The 17662-nt window shown below is 37.0% G+C and overlaps 2 protein-coding genes across 9 annotated transcripts in view; both read left to right on the plus strand.

Moving 5' to 3' along the window:
• The first annotated feature begins 1417 nt into the window (after positions 1-1417).
• On the plus strand, positions 1418-11491 carry LOC129445019 (monocyte to macrophage differentiation factor 2). Of its 3 annotated transcripts, none has more exons than XM_055206089.2 (8): positions 1418-1712; positions 8509-8590; positions 8729-8889; positions 8989-9063; positions 9341-9442; positions 10220-10289; positions 10379-10568; positions 11006-11491. In XM_055206089.2, exons 1-8 carry the CDS (start codon positions 1699-1701, stop codon positions 11011-11013), a joined length of 702 nt encoding a protein of 233 aa, XP_055062064.1. In that variant the 5' UTR covers positions 1418-1698; the 3' UTR covers positions 11014-11491. The 3 variants fall into 3 exon arrangements, with proteins under 3 accessions (XP_055062064.1, XP_055062063.1, XP_055062062.1); XM_055206088.2 differs by having other exon boundaries at positions 1419-1712; positions 10379-10623; XM_055206087.2 differs by having other exon boundaries at positions 1420-1712; positions 10379-11491.
• Positions 11492-16266: 4775 nt separating this feature from the next.
• The window catches only part of radil (Ras association and DIL domains), a 27052-nt gene continuing 25656 nt past the window's right edge, over positions 16267-17662 (plus strand). For 2 of the 6 annotated variants that reach the window (XM_055206095.2, XM_055206094.2), the window contains exons 1-2: positions 16267-17066; positions 17160-17493. The gene's annotated coding sequence lies outside the window, so the exon portion shown is untranslated. The remainder of the gene's footprint in view (positions 17067-17159; positions 17494-17662) is intronic. The other 4 variants (XM_055206091.2, XM_055206092.2, XM_055206090.2 and 1 more) reach the window with 4 other exon arrangements.

The raw sequence follows: 17662 nt of genomic DNA on the forward strand, positions 1-17662 counted from the left end.
GGGGATCGCTGTGTCTCGTGTCACCTTGTTGTTTGTGCGCGGTTTGACTATACAAATCACAACACATAAATAGGAAAATGATCGCGTTATTTTGTCACTTATTGGGAGCAGTATACTAGCTGGAGCCATGCATTTCCAGTCTTTGTGCTAAGCTAAGCTAGCGGGGGCTGCGTCAGACAGAGTTACAGCACGCACGGAGATGAGAGAGGTATGTATGGACTTATCTAACTCTGGGGGATACGGTGAATAAGCTAAATTCCCAAAATGTGGGCGTGTTCCTTTAAAAAGTAATCAGTTGTTCATAGCACCGGTCTGGTAAAACATGAGTACATTTGCCATTTCATCAATATACTGTAATTACTTTGGAAAAAAATAGTACATTATGGGAAAGGCATTGCAGGTTTACTACAGATACATTTATGTAATTGTAACCCTTTAGCCCAGGGATGGTGCATTCCTGCCCACTTGAATGTCATTTCCATGTAATCCTGCAGCCTTTGATTAGGATTTTCAGGTGTGTATGTTTGGGGTTGGAGCTAAACTTTGCAAACAGTGGCCCTTCATGCCCACCCCTTCTTTAGCCAGTCCATGTTTAGGCTATTTGCCAATAAACGTCTTGTATTATGATTGGGTGTTTTAAAAGCACCCAAAAAATGATGGGTCCCTTTCAACACCCATTTGCGTAAAATGTGAAAAAACCCAATGTCATCTTAATTTAACCCAGATGTGCATAATTTTAGGAGAATTTTATAGTGCCTTAATGGTAGTATTTTGGTTTACTATGTTTACAGTATTGACATTTTAAAGGGATACTTCACCTAAAAATTAATGTTCTATATCTCACTATCATGTTGCAGACCTGTATAAATTTCATTTTTCTGATGAACCTGATGTAGGATTTTTTGACTGATGTTTGTAACCAAGCCATTCGTGAGCCCCATTCACTTCCATAGTAGGATAAAAGAATACTATGGAAGTGAATAGGGCTCATGAACAGTTTGATTACAAACATTCCTCAAAATATCTTTGTTCATCAGAATTAAATTTATACAGGTTTGTAACAACGTGAGAGTTAGTAAATAATGACTGAATTTTAATTTTTGGGTGAACTATCCCTTTAATTCAATATTTTTTGTAATTGTAAAGTGTGCTACAATTTCTACTACAGTTTATTTAGCCAATACTACAGGCTATAGTATAATGTAAAAAAAGTGCAGTTACACCAATTTTATAATATAATACAAATATTAAACACATTTTTGTAGTAACCATGTTTTTAGGAATTTGACTACCAGTGGCAAAACCATGGTTTTACTACAGTAACCATAGCACAACCGGTTTATTTTGTATTAAACGTAGCTTTACTATAGTAAATATAAAAACATGGAAGTAAAACAAGGGTTATTTTTTTTAAAAGGGTACTATGCTACTAGTCTATAGGCTACATGTGTGGGAAGCATCCCACACGCATGATACACTCGATTTTTTTAGTTGCACGAAGATCGCTTCTTATGATACCGTTATACAATCTGACTTCCGGATTGCTAGTGATGAACAAATCGTCCCGTATTCCTGCACACAAATGAGTATTTTCATTGATTCCTTTTTTCGGGGGAAAGGCGAGCACTACACGAGCTCTGGATTGAATCGCTAACAGTTACAATTCTGCGCACAACTGTTGGGCATCACGCTTTTTAAATGAAACTTGTAAGGTGAGTAAATACAGTAAAATAACGACAGATATTACGCGTAGTTTTGTATATAGTGCACGATATGTCAATTGTCGTTTCTTCTCTGTCTGTTGTGTCGTGCCACCCACGCGTCACAAAGAACAGAAGCGTTATCCTGTTTACAATCGTTGTATAAATCCACGATTGAGGAGGTTTTAATGTTTAAAGCTACATTAAATGTAAAATAAGTGTCTGAGGCAAGCGCATACGTATCAATTTTGTACAAACGCGATGTGACATACAGACTGATGTGCATATGGGAGTGGTGATGTTTTTGATGTTGGTTGAAGAACTGTGGCCATCTTTCAGATTGGACTTTAAATGCAAGCAAGAATGATAAAAGACCAAGATGTTAGGGTTTTAGTATGCGAGGAGGTAACATCTGGATCAGTTCAGTTTTTATCTCACGCGGCTGGATGAAACACATTTTGAGTGATGCTGCGCAGGCTCACGTTAATATTTCATGAATTCAATTAATCCCTGCTGGAAAACAATGCACATTTTATGGCCTCTATTACAAATAACCAAAAACATCAGGTATTTATCACAAAATGTCTGTATGTAGTGTGTTTTGGGCCTTAAAATAATGGGATTTAATGTTTTCTATTTGCCATAACATCCTACCAATAGAACCCAATACATTACTAGTGACCCACAGAGACCATAATAGTTTCTGTTAAAAACCAATAAATCTCCCTATCACACCATTACATCCATTAATATCTGTGATGGTTTCTGTTGTTTTTCAGCAGGGATGTAACATTTAAACACTGTTTGCTTGATTCATCTGCATTCATTGTGCAAATGTTGTACCTTTATTTATGTTTGAAACAAAATATTAAAGATTAACATTTTGTCTACTGGATTTTTTGCTTGTGGGTGGTTTAAACGAATGGAGTGTTGGTTGTGTCAGTTATCAGTATAATGTACAAGAACAAAATCAGGCCATGCTATTTGGGTTACTGGTGATAGAAACGAGGACAAATGCATGTTATTCCTAGAATTGATTTAGCAAAACTTAGAATTTAACCTAATATGAAATTACTAAATGTTAAAAGATATGTTTATTGATGTTTTTGTTATACGCCATCACTTTTCCTATGAAAGTGCTTGTAAACAATTTCAGTTTGATAACATGCAACTGTCAACCATGAAAAATATTACAAAAATAATGTTTGGGGGCTCAGAGACCCCAGACATAAAACATAAGTGACAAAAGTATCGCAAGAGCAATTCAAAAGTAAAACGTATGTGCCACTCTCGTGATACTTTTCTTTTTTAATAGCAGGGGTATGCCCTCACCTTAGCCTAATCAATGTATGCTGGGATTAGGCATGGGCTGGTAACCATACCATTCCGAGGTATGAGCTATGTTTACACAAAATGTATTTAATCGTCATTTAATTGATTTGATGTTTACATTTATTATATTACAAAAAAAATATTTTTTGAAAAATTATAATTTAAGGACTTCATTTTAACCTGGCACACGTTGTGTGTTGCTTAAAAATCCAATGTATTGTGTCCAGTTAAAAAGTTGTTTGTATACACAGACGTTTGAAAATAACACATTTTAGTGTTGCAATGGGAATACCGCAACACCGTGAAACCGTGGCAGTTTTGCTTAAAGGTGCAGTGTGTAACTTTTAAGAGGATCCCTTGACAGAAATGCAATATAATCTACATAACTATATTATCAGTGGTAAAGACCTTACATAATGAACTGTATTGTTTTTATTATCTTAGTATGAGCCGTTTTTATATCCATACACAGCGGGTCCCCTTAGAATTTGCCATTTTTTGCCGCTGTGTTTTTACAGAAGCCCTAAACAGACAAACTGCTCTACAGAACGTGTTTCGTCACTACTGTATTTTGTCTTGTTGGTCCTTTTATGGCTACCTTAGCTTCTCTATGCATTTCGGTGAACGGTGGACTGAGCCATTGGTTGCAACTCACAATCTCACTGCTAGATGCTGCTAAAATCTACACACTGCACCTTTAAGATTATCATATCATCAAATCTCATACCGGCTCATGCCTAGCTGGGATAGACTTCAGTGCTGCCTGTGACCCTACAGAGCATATTAAAGGGACAATAAGTAGGATTTACCCCATCTAGTGGTGAAATTGTATTTTGCATTCAAACGAATAGTGCTCTCTAGCGCCTCGTTTTCCAAATGCGTGTTGCAACTACGGTAGCCGTTATGTACTCATTGATCTCCTTGTCCGTTTCAGCTAGTTCACGTGTTCTGAATGAAAACGCGTTGCTGTAGGCTAGTGCTTTTTGTCCCTCTCTTGCTATTATAGTTTATCAGTATGACGGAACGACATGGAAGCCTCATTGGACTTACCCGTTCAATCTAAGTAAAGAGAAGAAATTCTAATCTTACAACGAAAAGTCAGATCACTGGAAGAGATCATTTGACACCAACAAGGAAATATTTATGAATAAATACATTGATTTTGATTAATAAAACACTTAAAACCCTACTTACTGTCCCTTTAAGGAAAGAATATGGATTGATACGAACATAATAATCAGTCTTAACAGAACATGAAGGTTTCTTTTGAAATCCCATTGTTGCTTTAAAGTTGAAATAGAAGACTGGGGGCTAATGACAATAGTGGGCTAATAGGGGCTAGAATGGCAATAATGACATTAGTACAACATTATGGAGTTTTTGACCTATTTTGGTTTGTTATTGAATACCACTGAGATGCTTTTTGTAGATATATTTTATGGATTTTAATGGATTTCAGTTTGTACTGTTGTGAGGTTAGATATTTAGGCTACGTACTTTTACTGTGTCTATTAACACAACTCCACTATAACATGTAGTCATTTGTCCCACACTTAAAATTAGTGACACTAATTTTTACCTCTCTTTCTAAGAAGCTGGTTTATTCTTCAAAAAGTTCCTCTATTTGACAAATACAAACTGTGACGGTTTAAACATTATACGTTTTTACAATACAGTATACTGTGTTTCACTGTGTGACTTTTGTGGTAAATAGGCAGCGAGGGGGTGATAACACACAGCCTCTGAGCCTCATCTCTTTTCCGTCACAGTCTCATATGTTTCCATGACAACAGTGACATCAGTACTATGCTGGGTTGTGTTTAAAAGATAAATGATGCTGGCTGGTGGTTGTGTATGGTTAACAGTCACTGCCAGCCAAGCGAAAAAGTTATCAATAATGAGTGCGTTTAAATGCAGTCAGTGAAAGTCATTTTAAAGAATTGTTTTAAAACACATAATAAAAAATGTATAGAAATGTATTGCTGAAACACATTAAAAAGAATGAACTATGTAGTACTACTGAATTGGAGTTACACCGTTAAACAGTTTTTCCAAATATCTGTTTTCACTATTATTTGGGCGGGGCTAAAATGATGACTCACTGGAGCCACCAAGCCCCCTAACACAAACACGAGTATTCATTCAGGTAGTGATGGGAAAATGAAGCCTCAAATGCGGTACTTCCCCTGACTGTTTCGAACTTAGATTCACAGCTTCGAGTGTCGAAAACAGCGCCATCTGTTGGTTAATAAAACACATAGCAGTTCCTTCTGGAAGAAGCTCAGTCGAACGAAGCAACCAGCTGATGAAATTCAGATGAATTTCAATGTTATGTCAAGTGTGGCAATAAGTTTCATATGAGCTAATATTCATACGATTCGATACTGTATTGTACAGAATAATGTTCACACGCACATAATAACACACGCGGACACAATTATATGTACATACAATATTATATATACAGTATTATGTGTGACTATAATGTGAATAAGGCAAAGTTTGAACGTTCTGACATGCAAAGTGAAGCATGGACATTACTGAGCAGAAAGTGAAGCTACGTTTGTCATCGTCACGTATATATGTAGCCATATTTAGCCGTAGACAGCGCATCTTTAATCTTAAAAATCGGACTTTACACTGACTTTATTAAACTGATGATGTGTAAAGTATTGTAAATGCCTAAATTTCAAATTCATATATGAATACTCTGCTTGGTTAACTTGTTCAATTGATTCAATCACTCAGTGAATCAAATCACTCCTGGTTGAATTTGAATTGAGATGAAACACATCAGTGGCACGTACTGTTCACTTGCGGTATTAACCAAGAATGTATTGACAGACTTGTGTAACGTTTATGCATTTGGTAGATGCTTTTATCTAAAGTGACTTAAAGTGAATTCTAGGCATACATTTTTATCAGTGTTTTGGTTTCCTGAGAATTAAACCCACAAATAAAGCACTACCAGTGCAATGCTGTATAACAGTTGTGTAACAGTCCTGTCTTGTGTTTTCCCTGTCTACGTCTCTTATTTTGAAGTCTTGTCATTGTCTGCCATGTTTGTAGTTTTGTAGTTCTTTTGTTCTATTGGTCATCTGTCCTATGTGCTCTTTGTGTTTGCTATGGCTCTGTGGTGTGTTTGGTCTCTGCTCTTCTGTTCCACAAGAAGTCTCTAAGCCCATGAACTTGAGTCACCTGAGTCGGCCGCCACCATGCCAGAATCCACAGAAGAGACCCGAGTCCTATGAGCTTCCTGTCTCGACCCAGTTGGCTGAGTCTGAGGTTCCTGAATTTCCTGTTTTGACCCTAAGCCTGTATCTGTGTTTACTGAGTTTCCTGTTAAAGCCGAGATGGTCACCCCTGAGTTTCCTTTATCCTGTAGGTCAGCCAACATGGCTGCTGCCAAGCTCCATAGACTTTCTGCCCTTGCCAAGATGGCCATGACCCCCAAAGACTCTCTGCCATGACCAAGATGACTGTTTTAGAGCTCTTTGAACTCTCTGCCTTGCCTAAGATGGCCCCTCCTGAGCTCTCTGAACTCTTGGCTTTGCCCAAGATGGCTATCGCTGAACTCTCTGCCCTTACTATGATGTCTGTTTTTCACTTCTCCAATCTTGCTAACCTGGCAAAGCCAGCCTCTCTCTCTCCTGTCTAATTCTGCCTGCGGCTCCGCCCTGGTCTCTGGTTGCACCTGTGTCTCTGCCATGGGTCCCTGCCCTGCCTGCTCCGCCCCTGGCTCCCTGCGCTGTCGGCTCCGCCCTGGCTTCGTACCCTGCCGGCTCCGCCCTGTCTCCCTGCCCTGCCGGCTCCGCCCTGGCTTCCTACCCTGCTGACTCCACCCTGGCTTCCTGCCCTGCCGGCTCCACCCTGGCTTCCTGCCCCTCTGGCTCCGCCCTGGGTTCCTGCTCTGCCGGCTCTGCCCTGGGTTCCTGCTCTGCCCTGGTCTCCAGTTACGTTTCCCACATTATGGGCATGGCCCTCCATCCCACCCCCTGGTCCGAATCTGTTCCTCCACCCATCTGAACTCTTGTGGGTTTTTTTTTTGAGCATCTGAAAGCCGCTCTAAAGGGGGGGGGGGGGGGGCTCTGTAGCTGTCCTGTCTATGTCTCTTATTTTGAAGTCTTGTCATTGTCTGCCATGTTTGTAGTTCTGTGTAGTTCTTTTATTCCATTTGCCATTGTTCTTGATTGTCTCCCATGTGTGTCTAATCAACCTTGATTTCTCTGTGTATTATATCCCAGTGTTTCTCTTGTGCTTTGTCGAGTATTATTTCACTGTGATGTTGGTCCTGTTCTTTGGTTTTCTGTTCTTGTTATATTTTGTTATATTAAACATCTGCACTTGGATGCTCTGCCTGTTATCTCATCATTACAAGTGGATTTAGTAATAAAAATACAGAGCCTTTAAAGGGATAAATCTGTGATCGCCCTCATGTTGTTTTAAACCTGCATAAATGTCTTAGTTTTACTGAGCACACAGGAAGATATTTTGAGCAATGTTTGTAACCAAATCGTTTTTGAGCATTTTTCTTTCCTACTATGGAAGTCAATGCTGTTCTGTTTCCAATAGCACCAACAGCACAGAAATTATACAGTTTAACTTCAGTGACCAAAATCAGTGCCTTAAAGGTGTAGTGTGTAACTTTTAGAAGAATCTCTTGACAGAAATGCAATATAACTTACATAACTATATTATCAGTGGTGTATAAAGACGTAACATAATGAACTGTATTGTTTTTATTACAATATCGTTTTACAATATAGTTTTATTTAAAAACAACCAGAGTTGACCAAAGTGCCTTACAACAACATTCAAACAATAAGCTAATTAATTCAAACAATAATACCTTATCATTGTAAATTACCTTAGAATGAGCTGTTTTTTATCTACATACAGCATGGGTTCCCTTACATGGAAGTTGCCATCATGTTGGACAAACTGTTTTTCAGAGCTTGTTTTGTCCCTACGTTAACCCTCATCAGCACCCCCTTTGCACCCTTGATGAAGTCTTCGGCAAACCACGCACTGCTGCAGGCTCCACACACGTCACTTTACCAACCCAGAAGTTTTTGCGAAAGAGCAATAAGACAATGGATGGGAAGAGTTCACACCACTTCTCTTCTTATTTCCGGCTTGATGCTCGAGTCCGTTCCAAAATACGGCTCCGGTGCGCCTACGTGGACTCGCGTCTAAGGTCTGGACTACATGATGTCATCAAAGTGTGTGGCCATTTAGGACAGGGCTGTTGTTTTAGACAACAAAGTGTTTGTCCTGTTGCAGCAAACAATAGGTTCTCTATGCTTTTCGAAATTGATGGATGCACTGTGGACTGAGCTGTTGGTTGCAATTTGCAAAATATCGCCAGATGCAGCTAAAAACCTACCTTTAAGGAATAAAATGAAAGAAATGAAAGTTTGGAAGTAAATGGCTTTTCTTCATATTGCAATTTCGGTTTTATTTCTCTAATCTTTAGATTTATGAACAATCGTGCACCATCTAATAAGAGATACCAGCCAACCGAATATGAACATGCTGCTAACTGTGCCACACATGCGGTGAGTAATGTGTATGCATGAGTATATAACATGATATATTTGGAATACCTGTACTTTAAAAGAAGTTTCTCTACGGGTTATACTAAGTCATTTTAACACAACGATAAACCTGTGTTTGTGTGATTGTTATTTCCTCAGCTCTGGATTATTCCCAGCTTTGTGGGCGGAGTCTTGTTGTACTTCCTGTCTGACGACCACTGGGAAGAAATTTCAGCATGGCTCTATGGTGCGGGGCTGTCAAGCCTTTTCGTCATATCCACAGTGTTCCATACAGTCTCCTGGAAGAAAAGTCATCTTCGGTATAAACATTTTGATAATGAAGCTTTTCTGCAACAGCCTAAAAAACCACATATGCACTTAAGACGTGAAATTTAAACAAGGCTTAATTTAATTTTCAGATCAGTTGAACACTGTTTCCACATGTGCGACAGGATGGTGATCTACTTCTTCATTGCTGCTTCATACACACCGTGGTGAGCACATTGGAGTATAAATTATCTTTATAAAGCAATCTAAGAAATTCATTTTGCACTGTTTAAAGACCCTTCAGACTGTAGTATCTCACTATTGAGATATGGCGGAAAGTGTACAACACATTGACTATTGCCATTCATTGGCAGTGGGCGAGGCTTTATAACTGTGAAGTCACATTAACAAGAAAATCTAATGAGAATTGCTTTGGTTTAATGGGGATTTAAAAAATTGCATAATAGGTGCCCTTTAAGTAAGAGTCTAATGGATTTCTGACAGGTTGACATTGCGGGAGCTCGGCCCATGGGCCGCTCACATGCGTTGGGTTGTCTGGGTGATGGCGTCTGGAGGAACTGCCTATGTATTTTTCTTTCATGAGAGGTAAGTGTGCGTGCGTTTTAGGCTGTGTGTTTTTTCCATACCCTCTCAAAAAGCTGTCACTGGGCCGTACATCTTATAGCTAAAGGGTGCATATTAGTACCTCAAAAGTTTTGGTATCTCAAATGTGGTGCATATAAGGGTATTTTGATTTTTTCCCCGCCATTGCAGAGTTATTTCATGAATTAAGAGAAAACGCTTCCTTGCCAATGACGATTTTTTTTATAGCAACCCATATTTCTGTTTTTATCCACTAGGTGCCGCTCTTACCCAACTTATAAAACACTGAAGCATCCACTGATCCAAAAACAGTAAAAACTCTGCGTATGTTTTGATCTTCGTTCTGAATCTGATCTCTAAATAAAAGTCCTTTACTAAAATGCAATTATCTCAGCTTTCTGCTCAAGATTTGGTATTTTTGAAGAAACCTACCCATATTTGAGAGGTGATAAAAACAGAACAAATGAAGATAGGATGAATTTTTTTTTTTTAAGCAAAGGGTCTGTTTTTTAATTTGATATATTGTATGTTTACATATAACTTTTGGGAAAATCATAAAAAATTCTGCCGCTGGCTGGCAATTTTTTTAATAACGCTTGTGAGGAAAGATTTAAAGGGTACGATGCCTGTGACAGCTTTTGTAACTTTTTTCTGAGAGTGTTTACTATTTCCGAGAGTTTTTGTCTATGCCTTTTTTCTGTATTGCATAGAAAATCATCTCTAAATTATTAAATATGTATATATGTGTATTTTCGTTTCATAGTATTTTTTGAATTTCAGGTTTAAAGTTGTAGAGCTGATCTGTTACGTGGCAATGGGAATTTTTCCTGCCCTTGTCATCCTTTCTATGGTAAGAAAATCAACATCTATAAATTGACAAGGTCATGACAAACCGGTGCAAACTAATTCCTCATATATATCTGTTTGTTTCCACCGTAGGCAGACAGGTCAGGTCTGTGTGAGCTGCTTGTTGGTGGCGGGTTTTATTTGTTGGGAACGGTGTTCTTTAAAAGCGACGGCATAGTACCTTTCGCTCACGCTATATGGCATCTCTTTGTCGTATTGGGGGCGGGTGTCCATTACTATGCCATCTGGAAGTACCTGTACAAACCTGTCAATCAACCAACCAGTACGGCCCGGTGACACATATACATACATCCACCCACAAAATCATTTACATATGTGTAAGCAAGTTGAAAGTGCGTTGTAGAAGAAAAACAATATTATTTCATTTATGGTAACACTTTACAATAAGGTTGTTTTTGTTAACATTAGTTAATGCATTAGCTAACAATGAATGATACAGCATTTATTCATCGTAATTCATGTTAATTTCAACATTTTCTAATACATTATTAATCAAATGTTGTAATAGTTAGCATTAGTTAATGCAGAATGAACTATAATGAGCAATTGTATTGGCATTAATGCAAAAAAACTATACTGCTCATTGTTAGGTCATGTCAGCTAATGCATTTGCTAACGTTAACAAATATAACTTTACTGTAAAGTGTCATTCGATTTCTTTTTTCTTTGACTGATATAATTCTTGTCACTTATTGATAGGTCTATAACTAGCACATACAACAGAAATTACAACTATAGCCTTTGTGAGACTACAGACAGCAGGGGTCATTTTGGACCTGACGCCGTGTGCAATCCAGACTGATAAAGGATCCAGAACATGAACATTTCTGGAAGAGTCTATTGATTCAATTCAAGTTTACAAAGTTTTTTAGAGGTAAAATCACTGCCACTTATTTGTGAAAGCAAATACTTGAGTACAGTTTAAGGTATTTTTAACGTCTTCTTTCACTGCCAATGGGGAAATACTCTTATTTCTGTCCACAACAAGAAAAAGAGAAAAGCAGCTACTGTATAGTTGTAGTTATTTTAGATGCATTACGTCTTTAAGATATGCCACAAGTGCTTGGTGACAATGTGCAGGGACAGATTTGCCTGGAGATGTCTGATGTAATGGCATAGATGATAGAGTCGTGTTTTGACCCATACCATAATAAAATGGTTATGTAAGTGTTATTTAAAAAAAAATCACTCTCAGAATTAAGGAGGAGGTACAAAGGTTGTCATTGGGGTGGTACCTTTTTAAAAACTACGCCTAAAAGGTGCATACTGGTACCTCAAAGGTACATATCTGTATGGTACATATGACCTTTTTAAAAGGTGCCGCCCCAGTGACAATTTTTGTACCTTTTTTCTGAGAGTATAGTTCATTCAGTACCAATGAAAAGCGGATATTATATATATAATATTTGAAAGTATGATGTAATGAATTTAGTCAAGGCTCTTGCTCTTGCTTTGAGAGTGGTTAAAGGGATAGTTTACACGAAGTTTGATCTGATAAAAATCATCATTTACTAACTCTTACTAACTTTTTTAGTTTTTCGTGGAACATTAAAAAGATTTTTACAGAATGTTTCTTTCAGTCCAATGAAAGCAGATGGGGAATGGGCCTAATATTTCTAAAATACAAATCACAAAATTTCCATAAAAATATTTTATTTTCTTAATATGTTCCACTAAAGAAAACAAATCAAGCTTATTTGGAGTGACGGGGTGAAAGAATTCTCATTTTTCGTTTATTATCTTTTTAAATTGTAGACTTTAATGCCACACTATGTAGGATTTTCACCACAAAGGTGAAGCTTAATGACGTTATGAAGAAGAGTGGAATGATGGGTGATGTCGTTTTAACCCTCCAGAGACGTATGTATGAAATTCGCTAATCATGTTACCGAATGTGGTAATGAATTAATGTTTTTTTACCTGTACGTTTGATCACATTATAATGAATTAGCTGCAAGGCACTCCAGCTGCGTGTTAGTTGCTATATAACCGCCACTCCCACGTTTGTTCACTTGTGTTGCTCACATTTTCTACAACCAGAAACTGTGGATATTCACAGGGTTCCCACGGGTCCTTGAAATCCTTGAAAGTTTGTGAATCTGGGGGGAAAATTCAAGGCCCTGGGAAGTTTTTGAAAATATACATACATAGATACAGGTCATTGAAAGTGCTAAAATCTATTTTATGCAAAAGGTTTTCTGAAAAAAATCCATATTGTTCTCTGTGTAGTGTAGGATAATATAAAAATTCTAGACTTTTTAAGCGCACATGCTAAACTATTCGCTTTAAATGCTTATATCTTCTGCATGTAAATGTTGATTCATACAGAAATGCTTTTTGCATAGTTGTGTTTGACACATGAAAAGTCTTGGATTACATAACTGTTGTTCCCTAAGAAGGGAACGAGATTCTGCGTCTCCTTTGCCATACTTCCTGCGTCCCTGTAATGCTGTCTTTGGCAAAATTTCAGATAGCGATATACGTCCTGGCTCCTGCGTCACCCTGTCTTTGTCATTACGTCTCACCATTGGATGAATTTTATATACACATACGCACTTACCCCTGGAGGGGTCCCCAAAGTGTCACCGCAGTGACGCAGCACAAGTTCCCTCGAACCCAGGGAACTGTAACAATGTATTTTAAAAGGTAACACAATGTAACCTTGCTCTCACTTGAAATGTGTCCCCACATTTAGTCCTTGAATTTGAGGGTATTGGACCTGGAAAGTCCTTGAAAGGCCCTTGAATTTGAAATTAGCTAATGTGTGGGAACCCTGTATTTAGTCATTAAAAGGGCGACAGGTGCAAGAGAGACAAGGGATGAGGCATTATTTATATGGATTTACAAATCCTTGGGAACTTTTGGCATAAACACAATTGCATTAAAAATATCACACTGTGCTAGTCGTTTTGGGATATTTTATTACAAAAATCTTACATATTGTGGCTTTAAACTTGTAGATCTCCTCCACTTCAGATTTGTCTTTGGTTTACCACTGGTTAACACTGAAAGTCTCTCCATCAGCCATTTGTTTTTTTGGACTGGTCAGCCAAAGTTTCTGGTCTCAGGGTTTTCTCATTGGCTGATGCCATCATATTTCTAAAAAAAAAAAAACATTCAATGCTATACACATTTTAGTAACTGTTTAAGTTTTAAAATCAACTTGAATATGATAACAATTATTTTATCTATAACACAAGATTTGTAATCAGGGCGACACAGATTGTCAGGTCAAGGTTAATGGAGACACACTCACACACAAACATCAATAATATCTGCAGTTTGTATACAGTTTATGTCTGCGGTAAAAGTGTTTAAACAAGTATTTACATTTGTATGGCCTTTTAAGTACCTACTTGATCTAATGTAACATTTGTTTTACTATGTGTATTTTATTATTGTTTTACATCTGAAACAAAGTAATATTTATGTAGAGAATGTGTTAAATAGTGGTTCGTTTGTCTTGTAATTTATTTGTACAAACCATTCAATTTATGTTTTTTTTTTCTTTTTTAAATAAGCACAGTTTATTTAAGCGTCAGTAGGTTCAGATGCATTAGTGATTTTTGCAGAACTGGATTTTTTGATGTATGGCTTTATAAAGATTAAATTCACCTGCTTGAATCGTAAATCAGCTGTATATAGTCCATATCATAATGCTATACCTCGCTTTAGTCAGTAAACATCCTATTATGAGCAACATATGTCTTTTATAATCATGTCAGGTTAAAACGTAGAACAAATATTTTTAATTGTTTATTTAAAAGTGTACCATTACAGTTATAAATGTCAATGTGCACTTAAGTGGGTTAAGAATGAACAGGGTGTCAGATGAAAAGTTTTTTTTTCGTTAAAGAGAGTATTATTGCTGATTGTGATATCATATCAAGAAAAATGATATTGTATGTATGCTTGGTGGACCAAAATGAATGAGGTTTCAGTTCGCTTCTGCCCTAATTTTTGGCTGAGCAAACACTGTCTTAAATATACTGAGGATATTATACTGCCCTACAAAGCGAAAGCGCAGTAACTACGCATTTGGTCAAAATTGAGTTAAGGGTTAAAATGGGCTTTGTGAGATCTGTTGTGTCTTGTGACAAAGTCTCCTGGTTAAATTTTGTCCCATTTCAGAGAAATGTGTGTGCCAAAATTGCAGTAACATGTTTGATTGGCCGGTGTAAAAAACTTTAAAGCCATTTTTCTCAGTTTCAGTGTTTGCGTAGATACTGCACTTAGCCTTTGGAGGGCAGTATAGACTTTATTAATGTGAGTATTTTTTTACCCCACAGTATTAAGTGTTTTATTATTACTGTTAAAATACAATTTATTAAATGTTTGGTTTTAAAATACCTTAATGTATACTTCTGTTAACCCAATCAATTGTTTTTGCATTATTTATAATTTATGTTTAATCATCATTTAATGTGTTGTTGCATTAAGTATTGTGATTTCTCTGTTTTGTTTTGTTGTCTGTGAGGGTGCTTTTTGTCTCTTTAAATGTTTTTGTATAATGTGGTCTGGTTAATGCAAAATGTGTTTACCTGGGATTGTCTTAAGAACTGTTGCTACAGATAGTTTACATTTGCAGAATAGCTTTTACTGCCACTCAGACTAAAATTAAACTAGTTTTTGGTTTGGTAACAATATAACAATATACTGAAAGTTAGATGATGCATGAGGAGTTGTGTCAGTAAAATTAACTGAATGTAAAAAAGTAAGTGAAAAAAGAGAATGTAATACTATTTACCTCAATAAATCTTACTTCATCTATAATTTAAATTTCCAAGCCAGATTTTACATGCATCATGTCGCCCCTGCTTTTGATTATGGCAGTATTATGAAAAATAAACTCATATTGACCAAAGCTAATTTTAATTCTCATGAAAATGCATCAACCCTGCAAGTAGTTCAGTGATGGTGGTTAAAAACTGGATCCTGTATTTAAACTGAATCCACTTGAAACCTAACCCTGACCTCACTGTAAATATCATTGTGCCTTTTATTGTTTGGGTGTTAAAGAACAGTTCAAGGCTTTGTGTTTTTAGCCGTTCTACTGATTTACTCAGCTTAACAAAAGTGTCTTTTGTACCTTTTACATGAAGGTATTTGTGATTGTGATTTTGCTGCAATGTTTGTATTGCCCCTGGTTTTGTATCTGTATTCTTTAAGAACATATTGTTCATATCAATGCTTTTTATCAATGAAATGTCATCCCTGCTGAATCATTATTTGAGTCCTGCATTCTATACATTTTGTATGTCTGTGGGTTGATCAATAAATGAAAAGTATGGACAAGTCTTGTACACTCATTTATATACTCACACTTTATATACTTGCAAATCTTTATATACTCTTTATTTAATGGCAATAGCAATCATTCTTAATGGACAAATTTATAGATGGAAATTCTAATTGGTTACAGTCAGTCAATTAATTTAATCGTCATTATTATATCCATAGTTATTACTGTGTAATTAATATTGAATACAGTCATGCTGCAGGGCAATGTCAATTTTAATAGAATGTTTTTATATTTGGTAAAAAAACCTGTTTTTGCTGACCATCCAAATGGTGAGAATATAAGAAAAAAGTATTACGGTAATTTTAAAAATGCTAATTACTTAATTTAAATGTCATGCTAAATGCTCAAGCATAAACAATAGGTTTTATTAATGTACACAATGTAAACAAATATTTGCTGTCTTAATTGTATTTGTTGAATCTAAGATTTAGAGATGAGTTGTTATAACTCATAAAATGAAGTGGACCTTTTTCAACTATATTTTATAAGTTGTAACAACTCATCTCTTGTCAAGATAAATAATATTAAGTTGACATGACTTGCTGAGTTGATTTAACAAAAATTGTAAGACAGAAAATATTTTTTCCATTTAATGAAAAAAAATGCACTTCCACCTCCACGCCGCCAGATGTCACAATTATGTGTTGGTTACGCTTCATTGTCGCCACCTGTTTAGTTTTTCATCATACGGTGCTTTTCAAACCTAATTTTTAACCACTTCCAAAATTATTACCATTACCGAATGATCCCAAGTTATCACTGGGTGTGTAAAGTCTATTTTTAAGCTAGATTATCTGGTTCAAGAAGCTCCTATGTGTAACGTTACATATTACATTATAAATCATTATTATAAACGTACCATTGCGAATTGGGTTACGGTAAGGAAAATGTTTTGAACGCTGATTTTATAATGTACCTCTTCGTCCTCATTAACTGTTTTTTAGCCAAAATAAATGCTACTTGATTGGATATGATCGGTATTGTTATCCAACGTAACGTTAATTGCATTGTTTATGTGTGCCTTCAGTGTCAAAATGCTCACTGAAGCCATCGTTTAAACATTTTTTGAAACTTCCAAGATCCCTAGATTGGCAGCCGGAGGGTGCTAGCGCAACAACGCACGTGAGCTTCAATCTCCGTGTTCGGCTTTTCCCGGCTGCACTCGGCTCGTGGAATGCAGAAGCCGAAGCATGCAGACCACAGTGTAGTCAGTGGAGACGGGCAAATAAAACAACGCTAAAGGACTAAAAAGCTCCGACGACTGCCTAAGAATAGCGGTGAAAAATAAATGTACCCATTCTGAATCTACCAATAAGATATTTCGATACCAAATGGATTTGACACAAAGGGAAATACTGCAAATAACTGAAAGAACGCACCGGAATGAAGCCCGTTACTGCAATGAGCGTGAGTATAACCTTAACCATCAGAAAGATGTTGCCAGCAAGTGCATTTAAGGTGGGGGCATTTACTTGTTTAGTCAAATAATGCATAAATAAGGACACCCTTTACGATAATGCGTGTTTGACACCTCACTCTCTTACTGTACAGGTAGACATTGTCGCATTCCATGACAGTGACTGGGCGGACCTAAACTACATCTCACCGGCCCGTAGAGCCGATTTAACATATGCACAAGTAGAAATGCTGGCAAATGTGCATAACAGGAATCGATCGAGAGGCTTGTGAGGGATCAGAGGACTGAGACTGGCTGCTTAAGACGCAGAAGCGGATTATGACCCGTGAGCAGGTGCCTTTGTTGGCTCGCGCCGTTGCCAGTGGAGACCCGCAGTAGCCCGACGCGCAAAAAGAGACGCTCGTGTAAAATTAATGCCTTCACATGAGAGTCTCTTCAGCACACGAGGGAATAAAACGCGTTTGACTGGTAAGCTCTGAAATATATTTGACGTACTGTAAATACATTTTTCTTTAAAAATGAAACTTTGTCTTTAAATGTAATAGTTAGTTTGTTGGAAAGTGCTGGTATTTTAGTCACATGGGAAATTGCTTAAGGCCAGTTCTGAATTGTAGTGTAAACTCTTTGTGAAGGTTAA

The sequence above is a fragment of the Misgurnus anguillicaudatus genome, chromosome 3 (assembly GCF_027580225.2).
Source record: "Misgurnus anguillicaudatus chromosome 3, ASM2758022v2, whole genome shotgun sequence".
In the NCBI taxonomy this organism is placed as follows: domain Eukaryota; kingdom Metazoa; phylum Chordata; class Actinopteri; order Cypriniformes; family Cobitidae; genus Misgurnus; species Misgurnus anguillicaudatus.

What these genes read in the sequence shown, in the direction of transcription:
- LOC129445019 (XM_055206088.2), top strand. An exon ending in TGGAAGAAAAGTCATCTTCG is followed by an intron (nt 8,890 to 8,988) that starts GTATAAACATTT and finishes TTTAATTTTCAG; the next exon opens with ATCAGTTGAACACTGTTTCC. An exon ending in GTATTTTTCTTTCATGAGAG is followed by an intron (nt 9,443 to 10,219) that starts GTAAGTGTGCGT and finishes TTTGAATTTCAG; the next exon opens with GTTTAAAGTTGTAGAGCTGA.